The sequence below is a fragment of the Pelophylax lessonae genome (genome assembly GCF_965119305.1).
Source record: "Pelophylax lessonae genome assembly, chromosome: 4".
Classification (NCBI taxonomy): domain Eukaryota; kingdom Metazoa; phylum Chordata; class Amphibia; order Anura; family Ranidae; genus Pelophylax; species Pelophylax lessonae.
This window is the reverse complement of record NC_138771.1, coordinates 591,098,856-591,122,781: the sequence shown is the minus strand read 5'-3', so window position 1 is coordinate 591,122,781 and position 23,926 is coordinate 591,098,856. Positions and strand designations below refer to the sequence as shown.

General features: G+C 42.6%; 1 protein-coding gene across 1 annotated transcript in view; it reads right to left on the bottom strand.

The window, feature by feature from the left end:
• Positions 1 to 5,995: 5,995 nt before the first annotated feature.
• The window catches only part of ANGPTL6 (angiopoietin like 6), a 69,405-nt gene continuing 51,474 nt past the window's right edge, over positions 5,996 to 23,926 (bottom strand). Inside the window, exons 4-6 of the mRNA XM_082252982.1 lie at positions 21,736 to 21,929; positions 20,720 to 20,990; positions 5,996 to 6,239 (exon numbers count right to left, since the gene is read on the bottom strand). Coding sequence (XP_082109108.1) covers positions 6,052 to 6,239; positions 20,720 to 20,990; positions 21,736 to 21,929 — 653 coding nt within the window. The 3' untranslated portion in view covers positions 5,996 to 6,051. The remainder of the gene's footprint in view (positions 6,240 to 20,719; positions 20,991 to 21,735; positions 21,930 to 23,926) is intronic.

The window sequence follows — 23,926 nt, the reverse complement described above, 5'->3', positions numbered from 1 at the left end:
CTTTAACAGCTTGGCTGTTGAAAGCCAGGTGCTGAAGAATAGGGGGTTGTCTGATTTGGTGATTCCCACGCTGTTAAAAGCTAGGAAATCTACCTCTAGGAAGATTTACCATTGCGTCTGGAAGTCATATATTGCGTGCTGTGAGTCTCTGGGGGTTTCTCCCCATTCCTTTTCGGTGGCTTGAATTTTAGCATTCCTTCAAAGAGGTGTGGAACAGCGCCTGGCTGGCCAGCGCCTCAAGGGCCAAGTTTCTGCCTTGGCGATTTTCTTTCAACGCCTTTTGGCTACACATTCCATGGTTCGCACCTTTGTTCGGTGGGTTCGCCACTTGATTCCACCTGTGCAGTCTCCGTTGCCTCAATGGGACCTCAATTTAGTAATGTCGGTTCTTCAGAAATCGCCTTTCGAAAATATTTGCCTTCTTGGTGGCGATTACATCTGCACGCAGGTTGTCCAAGCTGGCAGTTTTGTCTTGTTTTTCACTTTATTTGGTGGTTCACAGAGATAAACTGGTGCTTCGCCCTTGTCAGTTGTTCCTTCCCAAGGTTGTCTCTGGTTTCCATCTGAATGAAGACATTGAAGACATTGTGTTGCCTTCCCTGTTTCCTAAGCCAAAGCATCCTAAGGAAATTGCCTTGCATTCTCTGGATGTGGTTCTGGAGATCAGGGTGTACCTGGCGGCAACAGAGCAATTTAGGAAATCAGACTCACTTTTTGTCCTTACGGATGGACCTCGCAAGGGGTTGGCCGCGTCTGCTGCGGCCATTTCCAGATGGATCAGACAGAGGGTAGTGCAGACTTATTCAATAAAGGGTCATGTTCCTCCTATCCTTGTTAAGGCGCATTCTACGCGGGCGCTTAGTGCCTCCCGGGCCTTATGCAATCAGGCGTCAGTGATGCAGGTTTGCAAGGTGGCCACCTGGTCGTATGTGCACCCTTTTGCAAAATTTTACAAAGTAGATGTGTTGGCATCTGCGGATGCTGCTTTTGGCCACAAAGTTTTGCAGGCTGCTGTTTGAGAGGACTTGGTTCTCTTTGAGGGTCTCATGTCTTCGGGTGAGCTCCAGTTGTTCCTGGTTGAGCTCCATGTTACCTAGTTGGCTAAGTTTAGCCTTTGGGAATTTTTTTCTGCTGTGTTATTCCCACCCCTCATGTTTGACACTGCTTTGGGAATTGGGACGTCCCAATGGTCAAGAAGATTCTGGAGCGTCCGTCAATAACAGAAGAGAAAATTGGATTTTTGTCTTACCGTAAAATCCTTTTCTCTGATGTTGATTGACGGACACAGCATCGGCCCTCTATTGAGTTGGGTTATTTTTCTTCTGACACTGCTTGCAACAAAACTGAATGCCTATAGCAGGAAGTGGGAGTATATCCTCTGGGACTTCCCCATAGGCGTGGCAAAGCTTTTTCTGCCTAGTGTCCTACTCCTGTAGGGGGCAGCATAAACCAGTGGTCAAGAAGATTCAGGAGCTGTGCCCATCAATGAACATCAGAGAAAACATCAGAGAAAAGGATTCTGCGGTATGACATCCAATTTTTACTTCCTCACTACCTATCACAGTTTCGGAAGCCCTGAAATGTCAAGATAGCACAACCCCCCCCCCCCCCCCAAATAACCCCATTTTGGAAAGTAGACACCCCAAGATTTTTGCTGAGAGGCATGTTGAGTCCATGGAATATTTTATATTTTGCCACAAGTTTCGGGGAAATTACAAACATATTTTTTTTTTTACCACAAAGTTGCCAATTAAATTATATATTTCTCAAACATGCAATGGCTATATGTGAAATGACACTCCAAAATACATACTACTGCTTCTCCTGAGTACGGGGATACCACATGTGTGAGACTTTTTGGCAGTCTAGCCACATACAGGACCCCGAAAACCAATCACTGACTTCAGGCTTTCTAAGGGCGTAAATTGTTAATTTCACTTCTCACTACCTATCACAGTTTCAATTTTCAAAACTATGTGACAAAAAGCGAGATCTGCAAAATGCATGGCCTAAATGTATGACAAAAATTGAGTTTATTGGATATTTTTTTTTTTTAAGAAAAGTAGAAAATGTCATTTTTTTTCTAAAAATTTTCAGTCTTTTTTCATTTATATCGCAAAAAATAAAAACCGCAGAGGTAATCAAAGACCTTCAAAAGAAAGCTCTATTTGTGGGGAAAAAAGAACATAAATTTTGTTTGGGTACAGCATTGCATGACTGCGCAATTTCCAGTTAAACTCACGCAGTGCCATATTGCAAAAAATGGCCTGGTCATTTAGGGGTAAAACCTTCCGGTCCAGAAGGGGTTAAACCCATTTTGGATGCATTTTTCATGCGTTTTGTGTGGGTTTTTTTTATGGTCCTTTAAAAACACTGTATGTAGCTGGTTAGTAAGGAGCAGGCTGGGAAGCCAGCTGCCACGTCGTTAACAACCGATGAGTCATCAGCTGTCAGCAAGGTTCCCCACTGACAGCTGAATGTAAAAAAAATGATTTGCCGGCTAAAAAAATTGGAGAAAAAAAAACAGCATGGGGTCTCTCCCCAAATGCATACCAGGCCCTTATCCGAGCATGCAGCCCGGAAGGTCAGAAAAGGGAGGGGAGGAGCGAGCGCCCCTCCCCTCCTGAACCATACCAGGCTGCATGCCCTTAACGTGTGGGGGTGGGGGCCTCCTGCCACAAAGCACCTTGTCACCATGTTGATGGAGACAGGGGCCACAACCCTGGCCAGTGGTTTTGGGGGTCTGCGGACAGGGGGCTTATCAGCTTATCTCTACCCATTCACCAAAAAAAGGCAGTGTAGTGTTGCAAAAAACAAGAGACGGTTTTTCACAAGTTCTTTATTAAAAATTAAGAATGCAATCTACTTTCACATTTAAATGGCAACAAAAAGCTATTAAATACCTTGGTATCCAAATACCTACCTCCTTGACTTCCCTGGCAGATCTCAATTCCATGGTAAATCCCCGCCTAGCTCGGACGATTCATATGTGTCTGAAAGCATATGATAAACTGAATATTTCTTGGTTTGGCCGTATGAATTTTGTCAAAATGGACATTCTGCCTAAACTTCTCTACACCTTTCAGGCGCTCCCCCCTCTGAGTTTTTTTGCAGGCGGTCCATAGGGCTATTTGTAACTTTATCTGGCAACATAAGAGACCTCGAATTGTCTCTACCATTTTAGTACTACCTAAGTTCAGAGGAGGTGTTGCTCTTCCTAATCTCTTGTTATACTTTTATGCAGCGACGCTACTCCAGATAGTTGATTGGTATCATGGTCAATCCACTAAATTGTAGACATTATTAGAAAATTACCTGATATCTCTAGATCTCACAGTGGACAGACCCGACACAAAGACCCCCTAATGACCTATTGCCCCTAGCGAAATCCGCTACGCTACTGATTTGGGATGGTTACCTTACCAAAGGTCAAGTGTCCTCAAGACTTAGACCCTTGACTCCACTATTTGAAATCGCATCTTCCTCTCTGACTTTTACTAACCTTAAACTCCTTTCCTGGTGAAAGTCTGATGCTCCTTTGTTGAGCCATACGCTCCATAATGGAAAACAAATGCCTTTATCCCCAATGCTTTCTGCCTGTCGTAATCCTTCTGGAGCTTGGCTTGAACATACTCAATTGGCACACTTCTTAGACAGAATACCAAATGTTGACAAATTGACTAGACCAAAAACAGCCTTTGAGTCGTTACTGTCCCAGTCTAGCAGACTGGAGCACTCGCCATTTCAGATCTATCAGATTCTGGTACAGATATCCTACCCAGATCCACCACCATTGCTCTCAAAATGGGAATGGGAATTGAATGTATCCCCTGATGCTATGGAATGGGGCAAAATACTGACGCTTTCCTTTAAATTGTCTATCTCCTCCCATGCCCAAGAACGGAATTACTGAATCGTGTCTAGGTGGTATCGCTCATACCATCACCGGACACATGCTGGAGATGTTTACAGGCCCCTGGCACCATGTCACACATCTAGGGCACATGCCCGCGCATTATCCCTTTTTGGGATAAAATTCTCCACCTATATGACAAACTGGTGGGGGACAAATTCCCAAACGAACCTAGCATAACCATACTATCTATGTTGCCAGGCTCCTTTAACCACTTCCCGAAAACTGACGTACCTGTACTTCGGCTAGAAAAAGTGGTTGTACCGGGGTGATGCCTGTAGCTGCAGGCATCAACCCAGTACCGTTTTTTAGAGCCAGTGGTCAGCTTTCTGTTAATAACAACCGATGCAACACTTTTTTTGAGGCTAGCTTTAAAAGATGGTCATTAGTAATAGAACTGCAAGTTCTGAAATCCCTCAAATATCTCTGGAAACTGTAATCTGCATATTTTATAAAACAGATGTCAATGCCATTTCAAGGATAGGAGGGGGCATTTATTTAGAATTTTCATTATAGCAACAGAGTCACTTTAAGAGCAGATAAAAGGGGACTGTTATAGTGCAGCTGGTAAATTCCAAAACCAAGGACAATTGTCAGAGAAAAACATAAAAAATAAATAAGACATCCCCTGAAAATAAGCCCTAATGTGTTTTTTGTTCCCGGTCTTATTTTCAGGGAAACGCAGTACTGATGCTGTATATTGATGCAGACTTGTAAAGTTACTCAACGGTCCCACTTTATTTTTAGTAAAAGTATTTACATATTGTAGGTCTTTGAGGGCAGTATAACCAAACACAAGGTATGTACTAGCACAATAACTGCATGGTAATGCTGCATTACATAGGTTGGGCTGACATCAACTTTATTTGTTGAAGCAGGGGTCTTCAAACTGTCCGAACAAAGGGTCGGTTTACTGTCCTTCAGACATTTGGGGAGCCAGATTGTAGTCTGTTGGGGTAGAAAAAGCCCAGGTCCAGCATCAGTGAGAGCCAAAAATGCCTCAGGTACGGTGTTCAGTTGCATAGTGCCAGTGGGAGGAGGAATAGTGCCCCTTCGTTGATATCCTTGGGGGGAATAGTGCCCCATTGTTGGTGTCATTTGGGGAAATTGTGCCCCAACATTGGTGTCAGTGGGAGGAATAGTGCCCCATCCTTGGTGTCAGTAGATGGAATAGTGCCCCATCCTTGGTGTCAGTGGATGGAATAGTGCCCCATTGTTGGCATTGGTGGGAGGAATAGTGCCCCATCATTGGTGTCAGGTGATGGAGTAGTGCCCCATCCTTGGTGTCAAAGGATAGAATAGTGCCCTATGCTTGTCAGTGGATGGAATAGTGCCCTATTGTTGGTGTCAGTGGGAGGAATTGTGCTCCATCTTTGGTGTCAGTGGGAGGAATAGTTCTCCATCATTGGTGTCAGTGGATGGAATAGTGCCCTATCCTTGGTGTCAGTGGATTGAATAGTGCCCCATCATTGGTGTCAGTGGGAGGAATAGTTCCCCATCGTTGATATTAGTGGGAGGAATAGTGCCCTATCATTGATGTCAGTTGGGGGAACTATGCCCCACTGTTGGTGTGAATTTTAGGAATAGTGCCTCAAATTAGTAGGAGAAATGGTTCCCAAGAGCCAGATAAAGGCTAGCAAAGAGCAACATCTGGCCCTTGGGCCACAGTTTGGAGACCACTGCTTTAAAGGATGATATCCCTGAAGCTAGCAACTTTAAAACCAATGGAAGCACACTTATTGCTATCCTGACACATTCCCTTTAAGACAACATGTAATCAATATACTTAAATACATTCATTACAAGTAAAAAAAAAAAATTAACAAACTCTAACAGAGCACATATTAAACGCCTCATGGATGCAGAGACGGTTTTATCCTTCAACTCAGGTAAAGTTCTTCACAGTAAGAATAGTGGGATTAAAGCAAGAAACACCAAAATCAATCTAAGCTAAATGTATATAGAATGTTTAAATAGTACTGCGTTCACCCAGGGAATAGACCGGAGTCAGGAAGGGGACTTGCTGAACTTACAGTAATTTAGACAGTTGCCTTTTGTTGATCATTGAGGATCATGGAAGGATCTTGATGGAAAAATATATTTTACTTCATAGAAGACCATGTAAACAGAAAAGATGTCTATTTGTTGGGCCTTATTAGTATAGAAACCTTCTTGAGTGAGTAGGCGCCACCACGAAATTCAGCCCAGTATACGCCGTCTTGGTAGCGACTACGGTAATGGCCTCCACGATACCACACTCCGTTGAGATTAGAGTGTGCACACATGTTATACCACCAGCCTCCTTTCTGGAAATGGGCACAGTTACCTGAGGAAACAGAAGAAAGCAAAGAATACAGAAGGGTATACACTTATGAGCAGAACATTGGTCTTGTAATACTGGTTGTTAAAACCCTTGTTTCGAGAAATATGAAGCAAAACTGGTTTGTAACTACATTCTTTCTGTTTATATATGCGTTTTTGCTTTTATACAGTAAATCATATGACTCCAGTGTTGGTTTTTTATGGTAAGATTTATAGCAGGGGTGAACAAACCTGGAGAGGTGGAGATTTATCTAAAAACAACATCCCAGAGATCAAAGATCACTAGGGTTCAGAGACATTTTTTAAAGAGATAACCTAGCAGGCTCCCTATAAAAAGTAAGAAAGGTTTGAAGAAACCTTAGAAAATTATAATTCAAATGTCACTGTAAAAATACAAACATATTCTACCTATTTAGCTTATGTAATGTACAGTTAAGAGGCCAATAGTATGTAATGCATAGGGCAGGGATCAGGAGTAAGAAATGAAGATTGCACAGGTAAGCGGTATGTAGTGCAGAGGTCCACGGCCGGCCCTACCATGGGTCCCATTGGGTCCATTGGACCCAGGCAGCACTTGGAGAGGGGCAGCAAATTGACTCCCAAGATTTTTTTTCCAGCAGTTTTGTGTGTCATCAGTTTGCGGGGTGTTACGGGAGGCATTTACCCATCGCATACTGCCGCCCATAGTGCAAACTGATGAGTATGAGGAGGCGGAGCATCTTCTCCGGGGACAACCCCCTCACATGATTGTGGTGTGCGCAATGACGTCAGACATCAGTGCACTCCATCTCACGCAGGGCAGGCTGGTACTTCTGGGGCGGTGGGCTCGGCAGACACAGGAGTGACAGGAGGACTGGGGACAGACAGCGGGTGTTTGGTGGACCGGTCCGAAGGTGAGGTATGGAAGAAGATAACAGTATATTAATGTTTTCAAAATGTATATATAATGGATATGTGGGCCTTTTGGTGGGCCTGATTTTTTTTTTTTTTTTTTTTTTGGAGGGGTAGGCAGCATTTCATTCTTGGCCCCAGGCAGCACAATGTCTTGGGCCAGCCCTGCAGAGGTCAGTAGTAAGTAAAGCAGAGTGCAGGGGTCAGTAGTAAGTAATGCAGAGGTCAGTAGGTAGCGCAGAGTACAGGTGTTTATAGTAAGTCATGCAGAGTGCAGAGGCCAACAGTATGTAACTGTAATGTTCATGCATTTTTGTTAGTGGATGGATTTACAGCTGCAGAATTATTACACTCAGTAGCCTTGTAGAGAATCTGTTGAACACACATATCCAACTCTCAGGACTTCATCACCGTGTAAAGCCTGTTATATACCATATATATATTAATAGATGTTTAATGGAGGGATAGAATATATGAGGATATATAGATGAGAGACAGGCTATCGTATGGTGAGCACTAGAAGTAGTATTAGGAGAGTTGCAGGTGATGGTATAGCAGATAGGTTCTGATGTCAAGTATAGTGCAGATTGTAAGAGGACACAGATGGAGTATACTTAGACAGAGTAACCTAGTGCAAGGATAGTTGAAGGTAGTCCCAAGAGCTAACAGTCTATGCAGATGATAGTGAATAGATAGATACAGATAGTCTTGGTAATTGCAGTAGATGACAGTAGGAGATTGGTTAGTAAGAATCCCCTGCGGGGTACTTATCACTTAGATAGGTTTAGGAGTAACAGTGTCCATTGGAGAGGGGTGATCCTGTAGCGAGATACGGATCACCAGCGAGGTTTCCGGCTTCAGTTCAGCAAGGGAGAATGTCAGCAGCTCCGACTTCACAGGAGTAGGTGCGGTGAACATGCGGTTTGAAAGAGCGATGAGTGAGAGCAAACCGGCGATTGAAATAGCCGCTCATAGCGGCGCTCGGCAATGATGTCATCCGGTCTTAAAGGTATATGCGTCCCTTGTTACACAAGATGGGACGCAATTAGGAGAGGAGAAATATGGAGACAAGGGTACCAGAGGTACCAGAACATTACAGTACCCCCCCCCTTAAGGCCGGCTCCGGAAGGCCTCTAGAACTGGTTTTTCCGGATATTTCAAGTGGAAATTGCGAATCAGTCTAGGGGCATGTATATCGGAGGTATCCAGCCAGGTGTCATCTTGGGGCCCATAGTTCTTCCATCGTACAAGATACTGGAGTCTTCTTCTATTGAAACGGGAATCCAAAATTTCTTTTATCTCAAATTCTTCTCCACCTTCCACTTGTACAGGAGGTGGAGGTGAGATAGTAGGCCTTATTCCTTGGTTAAGAACAGGGGGCTTCAGTAGAGACACATGGAAGACAGGATGTATCTTGAGGTCTACTGGCAATGTGAGTTGTACTGCAGCTTTTCCAATAAGCTTCTCTATTGGAAAAGGTCCCAGAAATAGAGGTCCAAGTTTTTTACTAGGGATTTTTAGTCTCAGATTTTTTGTAGAAAGCCAAACAAGATCCCCAATGGCATATTGGGGAGAGGGTTTCCTACGGAGGTCGTAGTACTTTTTTTGTTGGTTATGAGCATGTGATATGGTATTGTTGAGTAATCCCAGAGAATCCTTTATCTGGGCAAGATAATCAGATGCCACTGGATTACTTGATGGCAAGATACGTGGAGGAAGGAGTGTGGGATGAAACCCATAATTCAGGTAAAACGGACTTTGCTTAGTAGTGCTATGAGTAGCGTTGTTATAGGCGAATTCCGCCAGCGGGAGGAGATCTGCCCAATCGTCCTGTAGATACGAAGTATAGCAACGCAGGTACTGTTCAATGCACTGGTTAACTCTCTCTATCTGTCCGTTGGTCTGAGGGTGGTAGGGAGAAGTAAGGTTACGCTCTATTCGCAGTATCTGACATAGAGCTAGCCAAAACTTTGAGATGAATTGTGAACCACGGTCAGACAGCAGTGTTTTTGGAATACCATGTAACTTAAAGACATGTTTCACAAGTAATTCCGCTGTTTGTTTGGATGAAGGTAGTTTTCGGATAGGAGTGAAATGTGCCATCTTGGTCAGATGGTCCACTGACACCAAGATGGTGTTGAATCCTTTGGAAGGTGGTAGTTCCACTATGAAGTCTAAGGATACCACTTCCCACGGAACCTGGGGTATCGGTAAACTACAAAGTAACCCCTATGGTTTTCGTGTTGTCAATTTTAGACCTTGCACAGATATCACAAGATGAAACAAACTTTTTTACGGTTGTCTTCATGTCTGGCCACCAAAATTGCCTAGTGAGTAGATTGAGAGTTTTAGTCATACCCATATGTCCTGCCATAGGTACATCATGCGACAATTCTAAGATCTTGGTTCGCATAGTAGGGGGTATGTATAATTTATCGTTGTAGTAGAGGAAGCCTTCTGCGTCAGTAGTTAGTTGTGGTGGAGGTGAATCCAATCCTATGCTGTGCAAAATCTCCTCCTTCAGGGAGCGAACGACTCCGATAATACGTTCAAGTGGTATTATAGGAACTGAGGGAACCTCAGTACAATCTTTCTCGACTAGTCGTGAGAGTGCATCCGCTTTTTTATTTTTGTCTGCGGGCGTGTAAGTCACTAAAAAATTAAATCTCAGAAAGAATAACGACCACCGTACCTGCCGGTGGGAAAGAGTTCTATTAGTCTGAAGGTATTGAAGGTTTTTGTGATCAGTATATATCAGAATTGGCAATTGAGTGCCCTCAAGTAGATGTCGCCAATTCTCTAACGCCAGTTTTATGGCTAATAATTCCTTCTCACCTACTGGGTAGTTCACCTCGGGGCTACTTAATGACTTTGAAAAGAAAGCAACTGGGTGAAGAGGTGAGGTGTTTGTTGGTCGTTGTGAGAGAACTGCTCCTACTGCCATATTAGACGCATCTACCTCCAAGATGTATTGAAGGGATGGGTCTGGATGGCATAGTATGGGGGCAGTAGTAAAGCTTGATTTCAGCAGAGAGAATGCTCCATTTGCTTCTTTTGACCAATTAAATGGTTTCTTCGTGCTTGTAAGTTGTGTGAGAGGTTTCACAATCGCAGAGAAGTTCTTAATGAATTTCCTATAGTAATTAGAGAATCCTAGGAACCTTTGTAATGCTTTGCGAGTGGTTGGCACAGGCCAATCCAGAATGCAGGATATTTTGCTCATGTCCATTTTGATTCCACTTTTAGATATAATATACCCTAGGAATAGTACTTCCTCTTTATGAAACAAACATTTCTTTGATTTAACATATAAGTTATGTGCAAGTAGTCTTGACAACACAAGTCTCACATGTTTTATGTGCTCAGGTAAGGAATGAGAATAGATAAGTATATCGTCCAAATATACTACCACACAAACATCAAGCAAGTCTCGGAATATCTCATTTATAAACCGTTGGAAGGCTGCGGGAGCATTACATAGCCCAAATGGCATTACAAGGTACTCAAACAGTCCGTATCTGGTTCTGAATGCCGTCTTCCATTCATCCCCTTTACGGATTCAAATTAAATTGTATGCCCCTTTTAGGTCCAATTTTGAAAAGAAAGAAGCCCCACGCACCTGATCGATAAGTTCAGGAATAAGAGGTAAAGGATAACGATCCTTTATTGTGATGGCATTTAATTGTCTGAAATCAATGATAGGCCTAAGGCTAGAGTCCTTATTGCGGACGAAGAAGAGCCCAGCAGCAGTGGAGGAAGTAGAAGGTCGGATAAATCCTTTTGCCAAGTTCTCATCCAGATACTCCTTAAGATGAGAGAGTTCATCCTGTGAGAGAGGATAAACATGTCCGAAAGGCAACTTGCTATTAGGGAGTAGATCGATACAACAATCATAGTCCCTATGGGGAGGTAGCATTTGAGCGTTTTTCTCAAGGAAAACCTCTGATAAATCCTGATAACACTTAGGAATAATGTCATCCGGCAGTACAGACAGGATCCTATCATGTGTGGGGAGGTTACACGTCGTCTCACAATAGTGAGAAGAGAAGGCTAACGTTCTTGTTTTCCAATCGATGATTGGTTGATGTATGTGTAACCAGGGAAGTCCCAAAATGATTGGAAAATGTGGTGAAGTTAATACATCAAAGGTGATGGTCTCCACATGAGACTCGTCAGCAGTTACAAGAAGTGCCTGTGTCTGACTGGTGATAGGACCAGAGGATAAAGGGGTACCGTTAATAAAACTAACGGAGACAGGTTTGGGTTTCGAAACAATAGGTATTTTATTAAGGGAGACAAAACAAATGTCAATGTAGTTTCCACAAGATCCGGTGTCAATCATAGCCTTGGTGGTGATCCTAGTTTGGTCCCACTGCAATGTTAATTGAACAAAAAGATAAGGATTAGAAAAGGAAGTTGTGAGTCCCCCTAGCAAGACATTTGAACACTTACCCTCTTTTCTGCGGACAAGAGGACAGCCGTTTACCAAATGATTCGGGGATGCGCAGTACATGCAAAGATGTTCGGTTTTCTTCCTGGCACGTTCAGAAAGGGTCAGAGGTGGACGTATCATTCCTACTTCCCTAGGAGTAGGGTCAGCAGGCAACATCCAAGAAGGACTGGAAAATGGTGAGCCCATCTTCTCAGCCTTTCTTTCTCGTAGTCGTCTGTCAATATTGATACTGGTCTGTATCAGTCCCTCTAGAGTGCCAGGTAAATCCGCTCGGGCGAGCTCGTCTTTAACGGCCTCAGATAGGCCGAGTCTAAACTGCGTTCGCAAAGACGTGTCGTTCCACCCTGAATCAGGGGACCATCTTTTAAAATTCGCCACAAAATCTTCAACAGGTCTCCTTCCTTGTTTTAAGGCCCGTAATTGGGTGTCAGCGGTACTCTGCTTGTTGGGGTCTTCATATAAACTAGCAAGTTGTGCTAGAAATAAGGGATAAGAATTAAGGAGTGGATCATCCTTTTCAAAGAGAGCATCTGCCCAGGCCCGGGGTTCACCCGTTAAATAGGAGATGATGGTACAAACCTTAATTTGGTCAGTGGTGTAGGTTAGAGGTTTTAACAAAAAAAACAATCGACATGCGTTTTTAAATTCACGGAATTTGCTCCGATCACCAGAAAACACTATAGGAGGGTTTATCTTAGGCTCACGGGGCTGAGCAGCAGGAGGCTGTGTGAGACGGCCAAGCTGCTGTCTCAAGGTCTGATTTTCATTTTGTACCTCTGTAAGCGCAAGGATCAATGCATCTACTTGCTGTTTTAATTGTAGTACATGAGTGGATAATTCTGCTGAATCCATATTTTTTTTTAAAGGCTCGTTCAATCTGTAACGTTCATGCGTTTTTGTTAGTGGATGGATTTACAGCTGCAGAATTATTACACTCAGTAGCCTTGTAGAGAATCTGTTGAACAAACATATCCAACTCTCAGGACTTCATCACCGTGTACAGCCTGTTATATACCATATATATATTAATAGATGTTTAATGGAGGGATAGAATATATGAGGATATATAGATGAGAGACAGGCTATCGTATGGTGAGCACTAGAAGTAGTATTAGGAGAGTTGCAGGTGATGGTAAAGCAGATAGGTTCTGATATCAAGTATAGTGCAGATGGTAAGAGGACACAGATGGAGTATACTTAGACAGAGTAACCTAGTGCAAGGATAGTTGAAGGTAGTCCCAAGAGCTAACAGTCTATGCAGATGATAGTGAATAGATAGATACAGATAGTCTTGGTAATTGCAGTAGATGACAGTAGGAGATTGGTTAGTAAGAATCCCCTGCGGGGTACTTATCACTTAGATAGGTTTAGGAGTAACAGTGTCCATTGGAGAGGGGTGATCCCGTAGCGAGATACGGATCACCAGCGAGGTTTCCGGCTTCAGTTCAGCAAGGGAGAATGTCAGCAGCTCAGACTTCACAGGAGTAGGTGCGGTGAACATGCGGTTTGAACGAGCGATGAGTGAGAGCAAACCGGCGATTGAAATAGCCGCTCATAGCGGCGCTCGGCAATGATGTCATCCGGTCTTAAAGGTATATGCGTCCCTTGTTACACAAGATGGGACGCAATTAGGAGAGGAGAAATATGGAGACAAGGGTACCAGAGGTACCAGAACATTACAGTAACACAGTGCAGAGGTCAGTAGTAAGTAACACAGAGGTCAGTAGTAGATAATAGAAAGTGCATGGTTCAGTACCACAGCACAATTTCCCCCCTCCCTCCATAAAAATGTTCTCACCAGAACTCAGATGCAGCAGCACCCAGCAGAGTGAGGGAAGTCTTTAAGGTCTCCCTTCGGACATGTCATATAATATAGCAGGCTCAGGAGGAGCATAGGACTTCCCTTGGCTCTGCGTTCGCATTACTGCTCTGATCTGAGGTCTGAGAGACAGTTGTCGGGTCAGGACCTGGTAGCACAGCAACGCTATCTACCATCACAAAACAGCGAATGATGGGTAGATCACGTTTGGCGGGTTGCTGATATGACATAAAGTCAACCCATAGCTTGTAACTCTGGGCAAGTCTAGGTGGACTGAATCTTCTATTAAATTATACAGTACATCTACTGTATTAGAGACCCCAACTGGGAATTGGAGTTTAGTCGAATTACAAAAACCTGATTTCCATGTCACGGGCTCAGGCTCTACTAATGTGGCATGTATACATAAATGTGTTGCGCTATAAATCAAAATAAGCAAATCCGAGTGTCAGAGTCAATTCATTTTTATTATACAGGATTTATATAGCGCCAACAGTTTGCGCAGCGCTTAACAAAATGAAGGCAGACATTACAGTTACAATACAATTTGGAACAAAAGGAATCAGAGGGCCCTGCTCGTTAGAGCTTACAATCTAAAAATTCATAAACAATGAGTCCCAAATAAGGGATAATAGGTGAAAGGAAATCTTGCATTTCAAAATCAAGATAGAATCCCTCCACCACGTGAACTCATCGCCACCATATGTAAGGATGTACTCTTACCAAACAGCATGGACCTCCTGTTACGGAAGGTCAAACAAGCTATAATATCTCCCCCAGCCCTGATCACATTAGGATTTGTGATGTTCCATGTTGTTTTTATGCTGATCTGTTTCTGGAACCATGTAAGTGCATTATTTTACATTAAACACAGCTCGTAAAGAGGTTTTGCACTATTAGCATTTATCTCTTTATTGGGAGTATTGCCATTGTTACGGACTGATGATAACCCGTGGCCTGTTTGGAACTGCTTCCATTTGTCCTCCATATGTGATCAGTTCTGGAGGAGACATTATAGCTTGTTTGACCTTCAAGAGGTCCATGCTGTTTGGTAACATCCTTACATGTGGTGGCGGTGAATTCACGTGGTGGAGAGATTCTATCTTGGTTTTGGAATGCAAAGTTTCCTTTCACATATTTTCACTAATTTCAGACTCATTGTTTATGAATTAACTCAAACAGTCGGATTCTTGTTGTTTAATTTGATTTATAGCGCAACACATTTATTGAAATGGAGAGTGTGTTTGTATTACAAAATTATAAACAAAAGGTACCACATCCCTAATCTGTATATAATCTATACTGGGAAAGATATCTCAAAGGATGAAACCCACAGCTGGAACCTGAGGTGTGCAGGTAAGTGCTGGGGTAAAAAGCAAAAGGAGAGGGTGTATAGATGAAAGGGAAGGATAGAAGGGAGGAAAGGAAAAAGGGGGAAGGGGGAGGGGGGAAGGGAAAAAGGGGGGAGGAGGAAGTAAAAAGGGGGAAGGAAGAGGGGAAAGGGAACAGAGGGGGGCAAGAACCAAGGGAGGATAGGACAGGGAAACAAGGAAACAAAAGAGGTAGAAGGAGGAATGGGAGGGCTGGTGGGACTTTTAAGGTACCAGATAATTCAAAATGATAAAGACATAGTTAAAAACTAGAAATATTTATTAACATAACATCTTTAAAATCAAAAACAAACAATACAACATTGATACATGTATTTTGACATATACATAAATGATGAGGATGAATGGGTCCAATGGGTCCAATGATGAACATCAGACCAATCCCTATTATCCTTAGGGATTGGTCTGATGTTCATCATTGGACCCATTCATCCTCATCATTTATTTACTGCCTTATGTCTCATATATTGTTCTTTTTGTATATGTCAAAATACATGTATCAATGTTGTATTGTTTGTTTTTGATTTTAAAGATGTTATGTTAATAAATATTTCTAGTTTTTAACTATGTCTTTATCATTTTGAATTATCTGGTACCTTAAAAGTCCCACCAGCCCTCCCATTCCTCCTTCTACCTCTTTTGTTTCCTTGTTTCCCTGTCCTATCCTCCCTTGGTTCTTGCCCCCCTCTGTTCCCTTTCCCCTCTTCCTTCCCCCTTTTTTCTTCCTACTCCCCCCTTTTTCCCTTCCCCCCTTCCCCCTTTTTCCTTTCCTCCCTTCTATCCTTCCCTTTCATCTATACACCCTCTCCTTTTGCTTTTTACCCCAGCACTTACCTGCACACCTCAGGTTCCAGCTGTGGGTTTCATCCTTTGGGATATCTTTCCCAGTATAGATTATACGCAACACATTTATGTATACATTATTTTACTGTGAAAAAGATCTCACGTTAGTGGTGTAGCTTTTGATTTTCTAATTTATATGGTACTGTATATCACGAACGCAATATTTTATGATTGTGTGTCTACTAATATGGCATCTTGGTTCTTTGTATTCAAAACTTCAAAAATGCAGATACATGCCAAAGTAACATGAGAAAATTACTGTATGTGCATTGTCTTTTTGAGTATATACACCTTTTGTATATTGAATTCTGCCTACAGCATCTGCTACATATATGGTTTTGGACATGTAAAAAAAAATATCTAAGATTATTTCAACTTTGAATAGAGTTGAGCAAGATTATATTTCCTGTAATTAATTTGGGTGTTATTTCTGTACCCAAAACAGATCTCTCATTGGAAGATTACAGCAGTAAAATTTTGGATTTCCCAACTTCATCTGTCCCAGTTAACACAGACATCAATAAAACCCTTCTCCAGGGGCGTAATTGCAGGGGTTGCAATTGCAACCGGGCCCCATGGTCCAGGGGGCCTGTGCGGTTCCCCTGTACACCTGGATAGCAGGGGCAGCATGTAGAGAAATCACTGTCCTCCTTTTTCCTCCTGTAGCTGCAGGAGGAAAATGGAGGAGATTGGTTCCTCTGTATGCTGCCCCCGCCGCTCCTCCTATCCCTGTGTGGTCCCCCCCCACCCACTCTGCTCCCTCCCCTCTCCTGCTGGCTGCTGCAGGGGATGTGTCACAATAGAGAACCAGGAAGGGGTCGGTAAATATGTAATTTACCAGCTCCTGAGTCATAGTCAGTGACATTGTAAAAAAATAAAATAAAATTATAAAAAATAATACAATTAAAATACCAAAAAATAAAAACTACTGACACCAGTGGGTGAACTTCCAGGATCGCAAAAGTCACACTTGCGACTGGGGCCCTGGCATTCCACCACCATGGGGAGGCCCCAAAATGGCAGGAAGGGGGCCCACTGCAGAACTTGTGAAAGGATCCTAAAGGGCCCCGCAACGAGAATAAAGGGCCCCAGGATCAGTGGGAAAAGCCCCAGGCTTGAAGGGAAGGGCCCCGGCCAAGGGTCCGGGGGGCCCTTCATGGTTTCTTGCACTGGTGCCCTGAGGGTTCTAGTTACGCCTCTGCCCTTCTCTACGCTATACAAAATGAAAGGAAACAAACAGTTTTTGCATTATATATTTAAATTTTCACTTTAATGGGTGAAGTATAGTGCTACCTGTTTAATCTAGTAGTAGTTAGTAACATTTAACTGCACTTGTTCTGTAATGTTGAAGACGTTTCTTAGCTTGTTTAAGCCTTCAGTTCTAACGAATGTCAGAAAAATATCCCAGAATTTATATCAACACAGGTGCACCGACACCTTGATCCAATCATTTTTGAAAGGCATACGTTATTGTCCAAGACCAGGATGGAAGGTGTGAAAATTGTGAACCCCCCCCCCCCCCCGCCTGTTCTATTTACATAATCCCATCCTTGCAGTGAAGAAGGCTTCATACTGTAAAGGCTTGTTCACACTTCACTTAATTTCTAACGCTTAACAAATGCGTGTAGAGTGTTAGTATGGGCATTAGAATTGCATTAAAGAGTTTTAGTATGAGCATTAGACTGCCGTCAGTGAGCTTTAGTATGGGCGTTAGACTGGCGTTTTACAAGCATTAATGAACAGTTAAAAGCACTCCCCAAATGCTCTATGCGCAGTTTTAAAGTGTTTGAAAGGCGTTAAGGCATGTTAAAACCGCTCCACAAACGACTATTTTTAAATAAGACATTAGAGGAAACAAACTAATTTTAATGCCCAGCAACTGCAAACGCCTGCCAGAGCGTTTGCAAAGCGTTACCAGAGAGTTGAATGGGAGGCGTTGAAAGGCTTTAAACGCCTGATGATTTGACATGAGGCTTCAATTTTAAAGTGACGCCAACGCTTTATGTTTTGATAATGTGAACAGCACTGTGTGCTGTCCATTGTATCATTTGCATAGGCATTTAAGGGGCATTTTTAATGCCCCACAAATGCCTGCTTTTAATGCCAGTGTGAACTTAACCTAAATGTGAACCTAAATGTTAATTCTCCGATTTACCGTTGAGATTTGAGTGTGCACACATGTTATACCACCAGCCTCCTTTCTGGAAATGGGCACAGTTACCTGAGGAAACAGAAGAAAGCAAAGAATACAGAAGGGTATACACCAGATTCTGTGTGTGCCAGTTTTAGTAAATCTCCTCCATTTTGTTGAAGGCCTCGAAAGTTATTCCAGTTGGCATATTTTCCCGACACTCATTAGAACTGCAGAAGTGGCATTTACCAGATCTATGCCCTTCCTTAAATGGGAAGCAGATCTCAAGATGACTTTCAGCCCCATCAATCCTCACAGCTACCTGTTGCGTCAATCTTTGGGCGCTGATGCAAAAGCTGTCCCTGCGATGGTACCTGACCCTATTCTCATCAAACTATATCCTGCTTTATTGGTGAGGGTGCGGCTCCACAGGCACCTTACTCCATATACTGTGGTACTACAAATGTCTTAGTAGCTATTGGTGCAAAGGGTTCCAGATAATTTCTGAAGTGACAGGGGTCTTGACGTCTCCCAACCAATCTCTAGCTATTTTAAATCTTACTATTCATAACTTCCCAGTGTGCTACAGAATTGTTGTCATGCATATCTTGCTAGCTGCAAGTCAGGTTATCACTAGACATTGGAAAAAGGATCTTGCCTTCAAAAAATGCTAGCCTCCCACAGAGATGAATCCAAATGGTTAATAATTGTTGGAAGCCGTGGTAGCGTTGGTTTCATTCTACAAAATTGTTTTAATACACCTGTTCATTGCAGGTAACTTATTGCCATGTGCAATACTGTGCAGATTGTTTCTTTATTCTTTCTATTCTCTTGCTTTTTTTTTTTCTGTGTTGACTGATGTGGTATACCCAGTACTTGTGTAAGGTGTATCATGTCTTCTACATGATTACTTGGTTGACATAGGTGTACGCCTATTAATGGTCTAACTATACCTTTTTCTTTGCACTCTGGCTTATCTAATCAAAAGTACTCACCTGGATATCCTGTACTTATTAAAACTTTTCTGTACTGTTCTATTTGCTTGTAGGCAGGTAGAGGTTAATGCTCCCTTGGTTGGGAAGGGGATGTTTAATTATGTTCCCAGGTTTTCTTTTTGGTGGGCTTTGCTGGGTTGATCCACAGGTTATTATGTGTTATAAAAGGAACAGGGGGTTAGAACCAGAGAGCGCAGAGTGCCGGTGTTATGCTGAAAACTCCAACTTGCCGAGAACTCCAATCACGTCATTGACTGTACATCATTATTAATTGGAGATTTCGACAACTTGGTGTATTCACAGAACAGGCGGCAGCCTATACACTCCTGTACACCCACTAGTAACCAAAAACATGGCCGTCTCCAAGGCGGCGACAGCTAGCGGTTGGACTAACAATGTCCACTCATTATAGCATGTACCGGAGTGTAAAGGCTGGTGCCTGTTTTGTGAATACACCAAGTTGTCCAATTATTTCTGCTGTACACTCTCCAGAAGTAACGTCGTTGGAGTTCTCCGCAAGTTGGATTTTTCAGCAGAACACTGGAGCAGGAGACATGTACTGCTCATCTGGATCGTCTGTGTCATGCTAGAATTGGAGTTCTGCTATTAGGGGGATGGCTGGGCCTGCAGTCTGTTCTGAGAATACCAGCCCTGGATACTTCCAACATGGACTTTGCCAAGTATGGACTTATCCTTGGCAGGTATGCTGGGGCAGCCACAAGCCTGAAGTTAGGGAATAGGGATTAGTTAAGAAAAAGACTGCACTTTATATTGAACTGTTTCCCATGTATGTCATCATGCTAAGTTATTCAAGTAAAGCTTATGAAACTTTGTCCTTGCCTGGTCTGAAGTTACTCAAGGGGTGTAATGCAAGTAACCGGTACATATAGTCTACAGCTCGGATCACTAAACACATTGGGGTATGAAGATAACAATACAAGAGTTAATATAGTGTGAAGATACAGTGGTTACCAATGCTAACAAAGGTTTCTCTAGCAGCCTGTCAAGAAGAATGTATATGTGAGAGGTGGGATAGCCTCTTGGAGCGAGGGAGATGTGTTTGGCACTCCTTCTGCAGTGATCTATCTCCCATAGTAATGGGAGCAAATCAGCACCGCAGAAGTCCTGAGCATGTACACAGGTAGAAGAAGAGGTAATGTAGTGCATACATGGAGTTCACGCTAGGTGCACAGTGAGGCCCCACACCATTACTGGGATTGATGCAGCGGTAATACGCTAGACAGATGGAGAGAGCATTGGCTCTGTGTGTCCCTCTTAAATGCAGAAGCAACCCTAGTGAAATATATATTAATGAGAGAGTTTATTAAAGTTAGGTCATCTGTTCAAATAAAGGTACCCCAGGTGCAAGACAGTGACCCTGTACAAAGTGCCTAGTGTAGCCCAGAAGAACCCACCCCGGTGTAGGCCTCTCATAGGACTCTTGCTTGCCTCCAGCTGAACGAGAATGAGAACATGGAGAGAGTGTCACCTGTGACCTGCCCTACCCCCTACATGCAGAAAATTAAAAGAAAAACGTAAAAAAAAAAAAAAAAAAACGAAAGAAGTGTCTTTGAGAAGCTACGAAACGTCTTCAACATTACAGAACAAGCCCAGGTAAATGTGATTAACTGGATATACAATGACCTTGATAAAAAAGAAGCTTCATAGACATGCTACCTGTTTTATTTCAGCACTGGTGTATATTGACACTTTGATATGTTAAGTTGTGGAATTAATATAACACTGTTGGTATAACCGTTGCTGAAGTAAAGCTAAGTTTAGTCATTACAGCAAAGGTAATAGGCCCTGAAGGAGGGCAGTTGTTTACACTCTAGAGGCCTGTATTCTTGGAATTCCCTGGGGATATAGAAAGCCATCATCCACCTATCTTTTAGTAGACCACGTCAACAATATAAAACCAAAACTACAGTAGAAGCTAGTGTCTTGGCTATGCAACTTACCAAGGTAAGAGTCTCTGTCCTTGTCCAGGGTACTGAACTGTTTGTCATTGTGCCAAGAGAGGGAGTCCCCAGCTGTACCTCTATACTGGCCAAGCCTCAGCCTGTAGAAATCACTCTCCGGTTCCAGCCTAAAATGGTCATATTCGGCACTGGCTTGCCGGCCCTGCCAGTCCTCCATGAGGATCAGGAGTTTGTAGCTGTCCTGGTTGGCCAACCAGAAAATGTTCTCAAGGCCCAACCAGTATTCACTGTCCAAATTACCAAATCCTTGCTGGGGAAAATAAGAGCAAAAATAGTTTAAGAGCATAATAAAAATGATGGTACTCATACGTTATAGTTTATGCATAGATCAAACTTTTATTTTTAGTTTTGTATAGATTAGGAAAAGGTAAAACCCCTTTTTTGCTGTCTATTATTGGAAATATTTCTCTTCACTTCCTGTCCTGAGGAAACACCAGTGGAAGGAAATCTCTACAAAGTGAGGGGACTTATCCTCGTAGTTGTCACCTAAACACTTGTCCCCAGTGGAAGATTTCCCTTCAACTCTTGTACTTGTGACAATTGTAAAACTCTGGTTTCCTTAGTGACAGTGGTCACAGGAGGAATAGATAAGGCAAATCTACCCTCTGGGGACACAGGTAGCAGTAAAAGTCTGATAGGGTTTTATTTGTGCCTTCATTTTTCTAAAACTAAGAAAAAATTGTCTATGCATACACTTTAAAATTTATAATGTTATAACGTTTGCTTTATCTTTTGTAACCAAATTATAATACAATAATATGTCTTAAACAGTGCCCCTTAATGCACAGTAATGCTACAGGTAAGTAGAAAGGCTTCCTTTTACGTAGCAGGTGCATTGGCCGCTACTGTAACAGAGAGAATGGCACATCCATTAAGGAACGTGACCGCAGCACTGCAGTCTAAAGAGGGTTGCACAGAACATATTTAAACGTGATATTTTTGCACAATTACTGTTTATTTTCTGTATTTAAAATTAAAATGAAGGCTGGGCCCACCTTGTAGTTTTGCCAGGTGGTGAAAAAATTGATTGATCCATCTTGTCGTCTTTGTATGACTGTCCATCCACCTCCATTGTTTGACTGCTCACACCAGGCTTGCATGATCTGGTTGCTGTTACGTGGTTTTAGAAGGTAGATGCCGCTTGACGTCTGTCCACCCAGCAAGGCGTCGTAACAATCCACCCATGGTCCTGACCATAGACATGACAATATTTAGCAGCAACAGCTATGATCTGCTTGAATTTTGATAGTTTTTATGGATAGCTCAGGTTCTGGGGAAGCTAGAGCATTTATAACTTGTCAACCTTTTTTAAACTCAGCAATCCTAGAACCTGCCCCACCTAGAATGGACCACATGCCAACCTGTTTACAGATCCGACAGAATTCTTGCTTAGCTTTTGAAAAAAATGCAGCATGGGGCTACTAAGCCCAAAGAGTCATCGGGTGAGGGAAGAACACTGTATTAAAGCAGAGGTTTGTGAATTAACCTAAAACTGAGTTGCATATATGGCACCGAAACATTTTACAGACCATTTCAATGAGTCCAAGTTAAACCTGCATCTTACCACATTGAACTTTATGTGGATTAGTGCACTGCGCTACCAATAATTTTGAATGGCATCTCAATGTACTATAGAAATGCACCTCCAAACACATACGTCACAGCTTATCATAACACCCAAACATATACGTCACAGCTCATCACAACACCCAAAAATGCACCACCTTGCATTGCGGTGCACTGTATGTTAAAAAAAATGTTGCATGGCGGTTTTCTGTCATTTATTGTTCTTTGGCAGCCCATTTAAGATTTATGGGCTGCATAACGCAATGCAACACATTTCAACGTGTGTGTAATTAATGCAATGCTCCATAAACAGTGGTTCACCGAAAACTGTCTGAGACTTTGGATGTTGGTGTACTGATAATGGTCATTATGGTGTATCTAGACTAGAGCCCAAACTTTTTTTTTTTGTGTATGAGTAGGTAAGGATTAGAAACGCCATCAGGTTTTTATTGCCATCTGTGTCCATGTTGGGGAGATTCCCCTTCCCTATTTGCCCTAGTGCTTATTCTTACCATGACAAAAAGAATGGCACACCAGTTTCAGAGACAATTGTCTAATAGGGGATTTCCCTTCTCTTTGAAAGAGTTTCCTCTTACTTGCTGTTTATGTCCAGGACATGACATGAATGAAAATCTCCCCAATAGAACACAGCAAAAAGTTGAAAGGGACCCCTGGCCATTCCCTACTCTAGCCTTTTTTAATCTTTTGAACATAGAGGAATAAGTGACATAACTTTCCAGTCTCAAGGAACCGCTGCTAATAAATACTTTATCCATAGCTCACTATACATTAGTTTGATGGTCAGTGGGTAGAAAGCCCCTTACAAATGGCTAAAAAGATCATTGGTGTCATTGGTTACTTATCTAAAAGGCAGAAATTGCTCATATTGCCCATAATCTCTGAAGAAACCCTAGGATTCCACAGATCCATGGCTGAGAAAGGCTGCCCTATTTTTTCAAAACAAAGAAAAAATGTCTTTAAATATATATTAAAGAACTATACATTAGGCACCTAGATCGCCTGACCTATTCTGTACAATAACTCCAATTTCACATGCCCACCTACCTGTAGAAGACAGCATGCTCCTATCTATAAAACCACAAGATTCAATTCTCTTTAACACTGGCCATGCCTGTGCAAACCTAGAGATGCTTTAGTGACAGCCCTGTACAAGTTTATGGGTGTAACCAACATTAGTAAAATTGCATCCAGAATATATAAACAAAGCCTCAGCTCTGAGTAGGCCCCGGCTGTCTTCCTGTAGTAAGTAAAGAGCTAAGGGATTTTTTGCAGTGGTTCTCAATCTCAGTCCGCATGTACCCCCACAATATAATTTTTTTCTGGATTTCCTCAACCTTGCACATGAGCTCTAAATCAAGGTCAATGGCTTGGGATTTTTGACAATTTTATATAAGGGAAGTTTCCTAAACATGGCCTGTTGTGGGTAATTGAGAACTGAGGTTAGGAAACACTGGTTTATAGTAAAGAATATCCCAGGAGGGCCAGGGAGAAGGTTAGTGGACACTTGTCCTTTAAAGTGGACCTGAAATCTGGCCCCTACTGTAACCGAACGCAAGAAAACCAATTGCCATGCACTGGAAAGAGGCTTCTCCTCCTCTT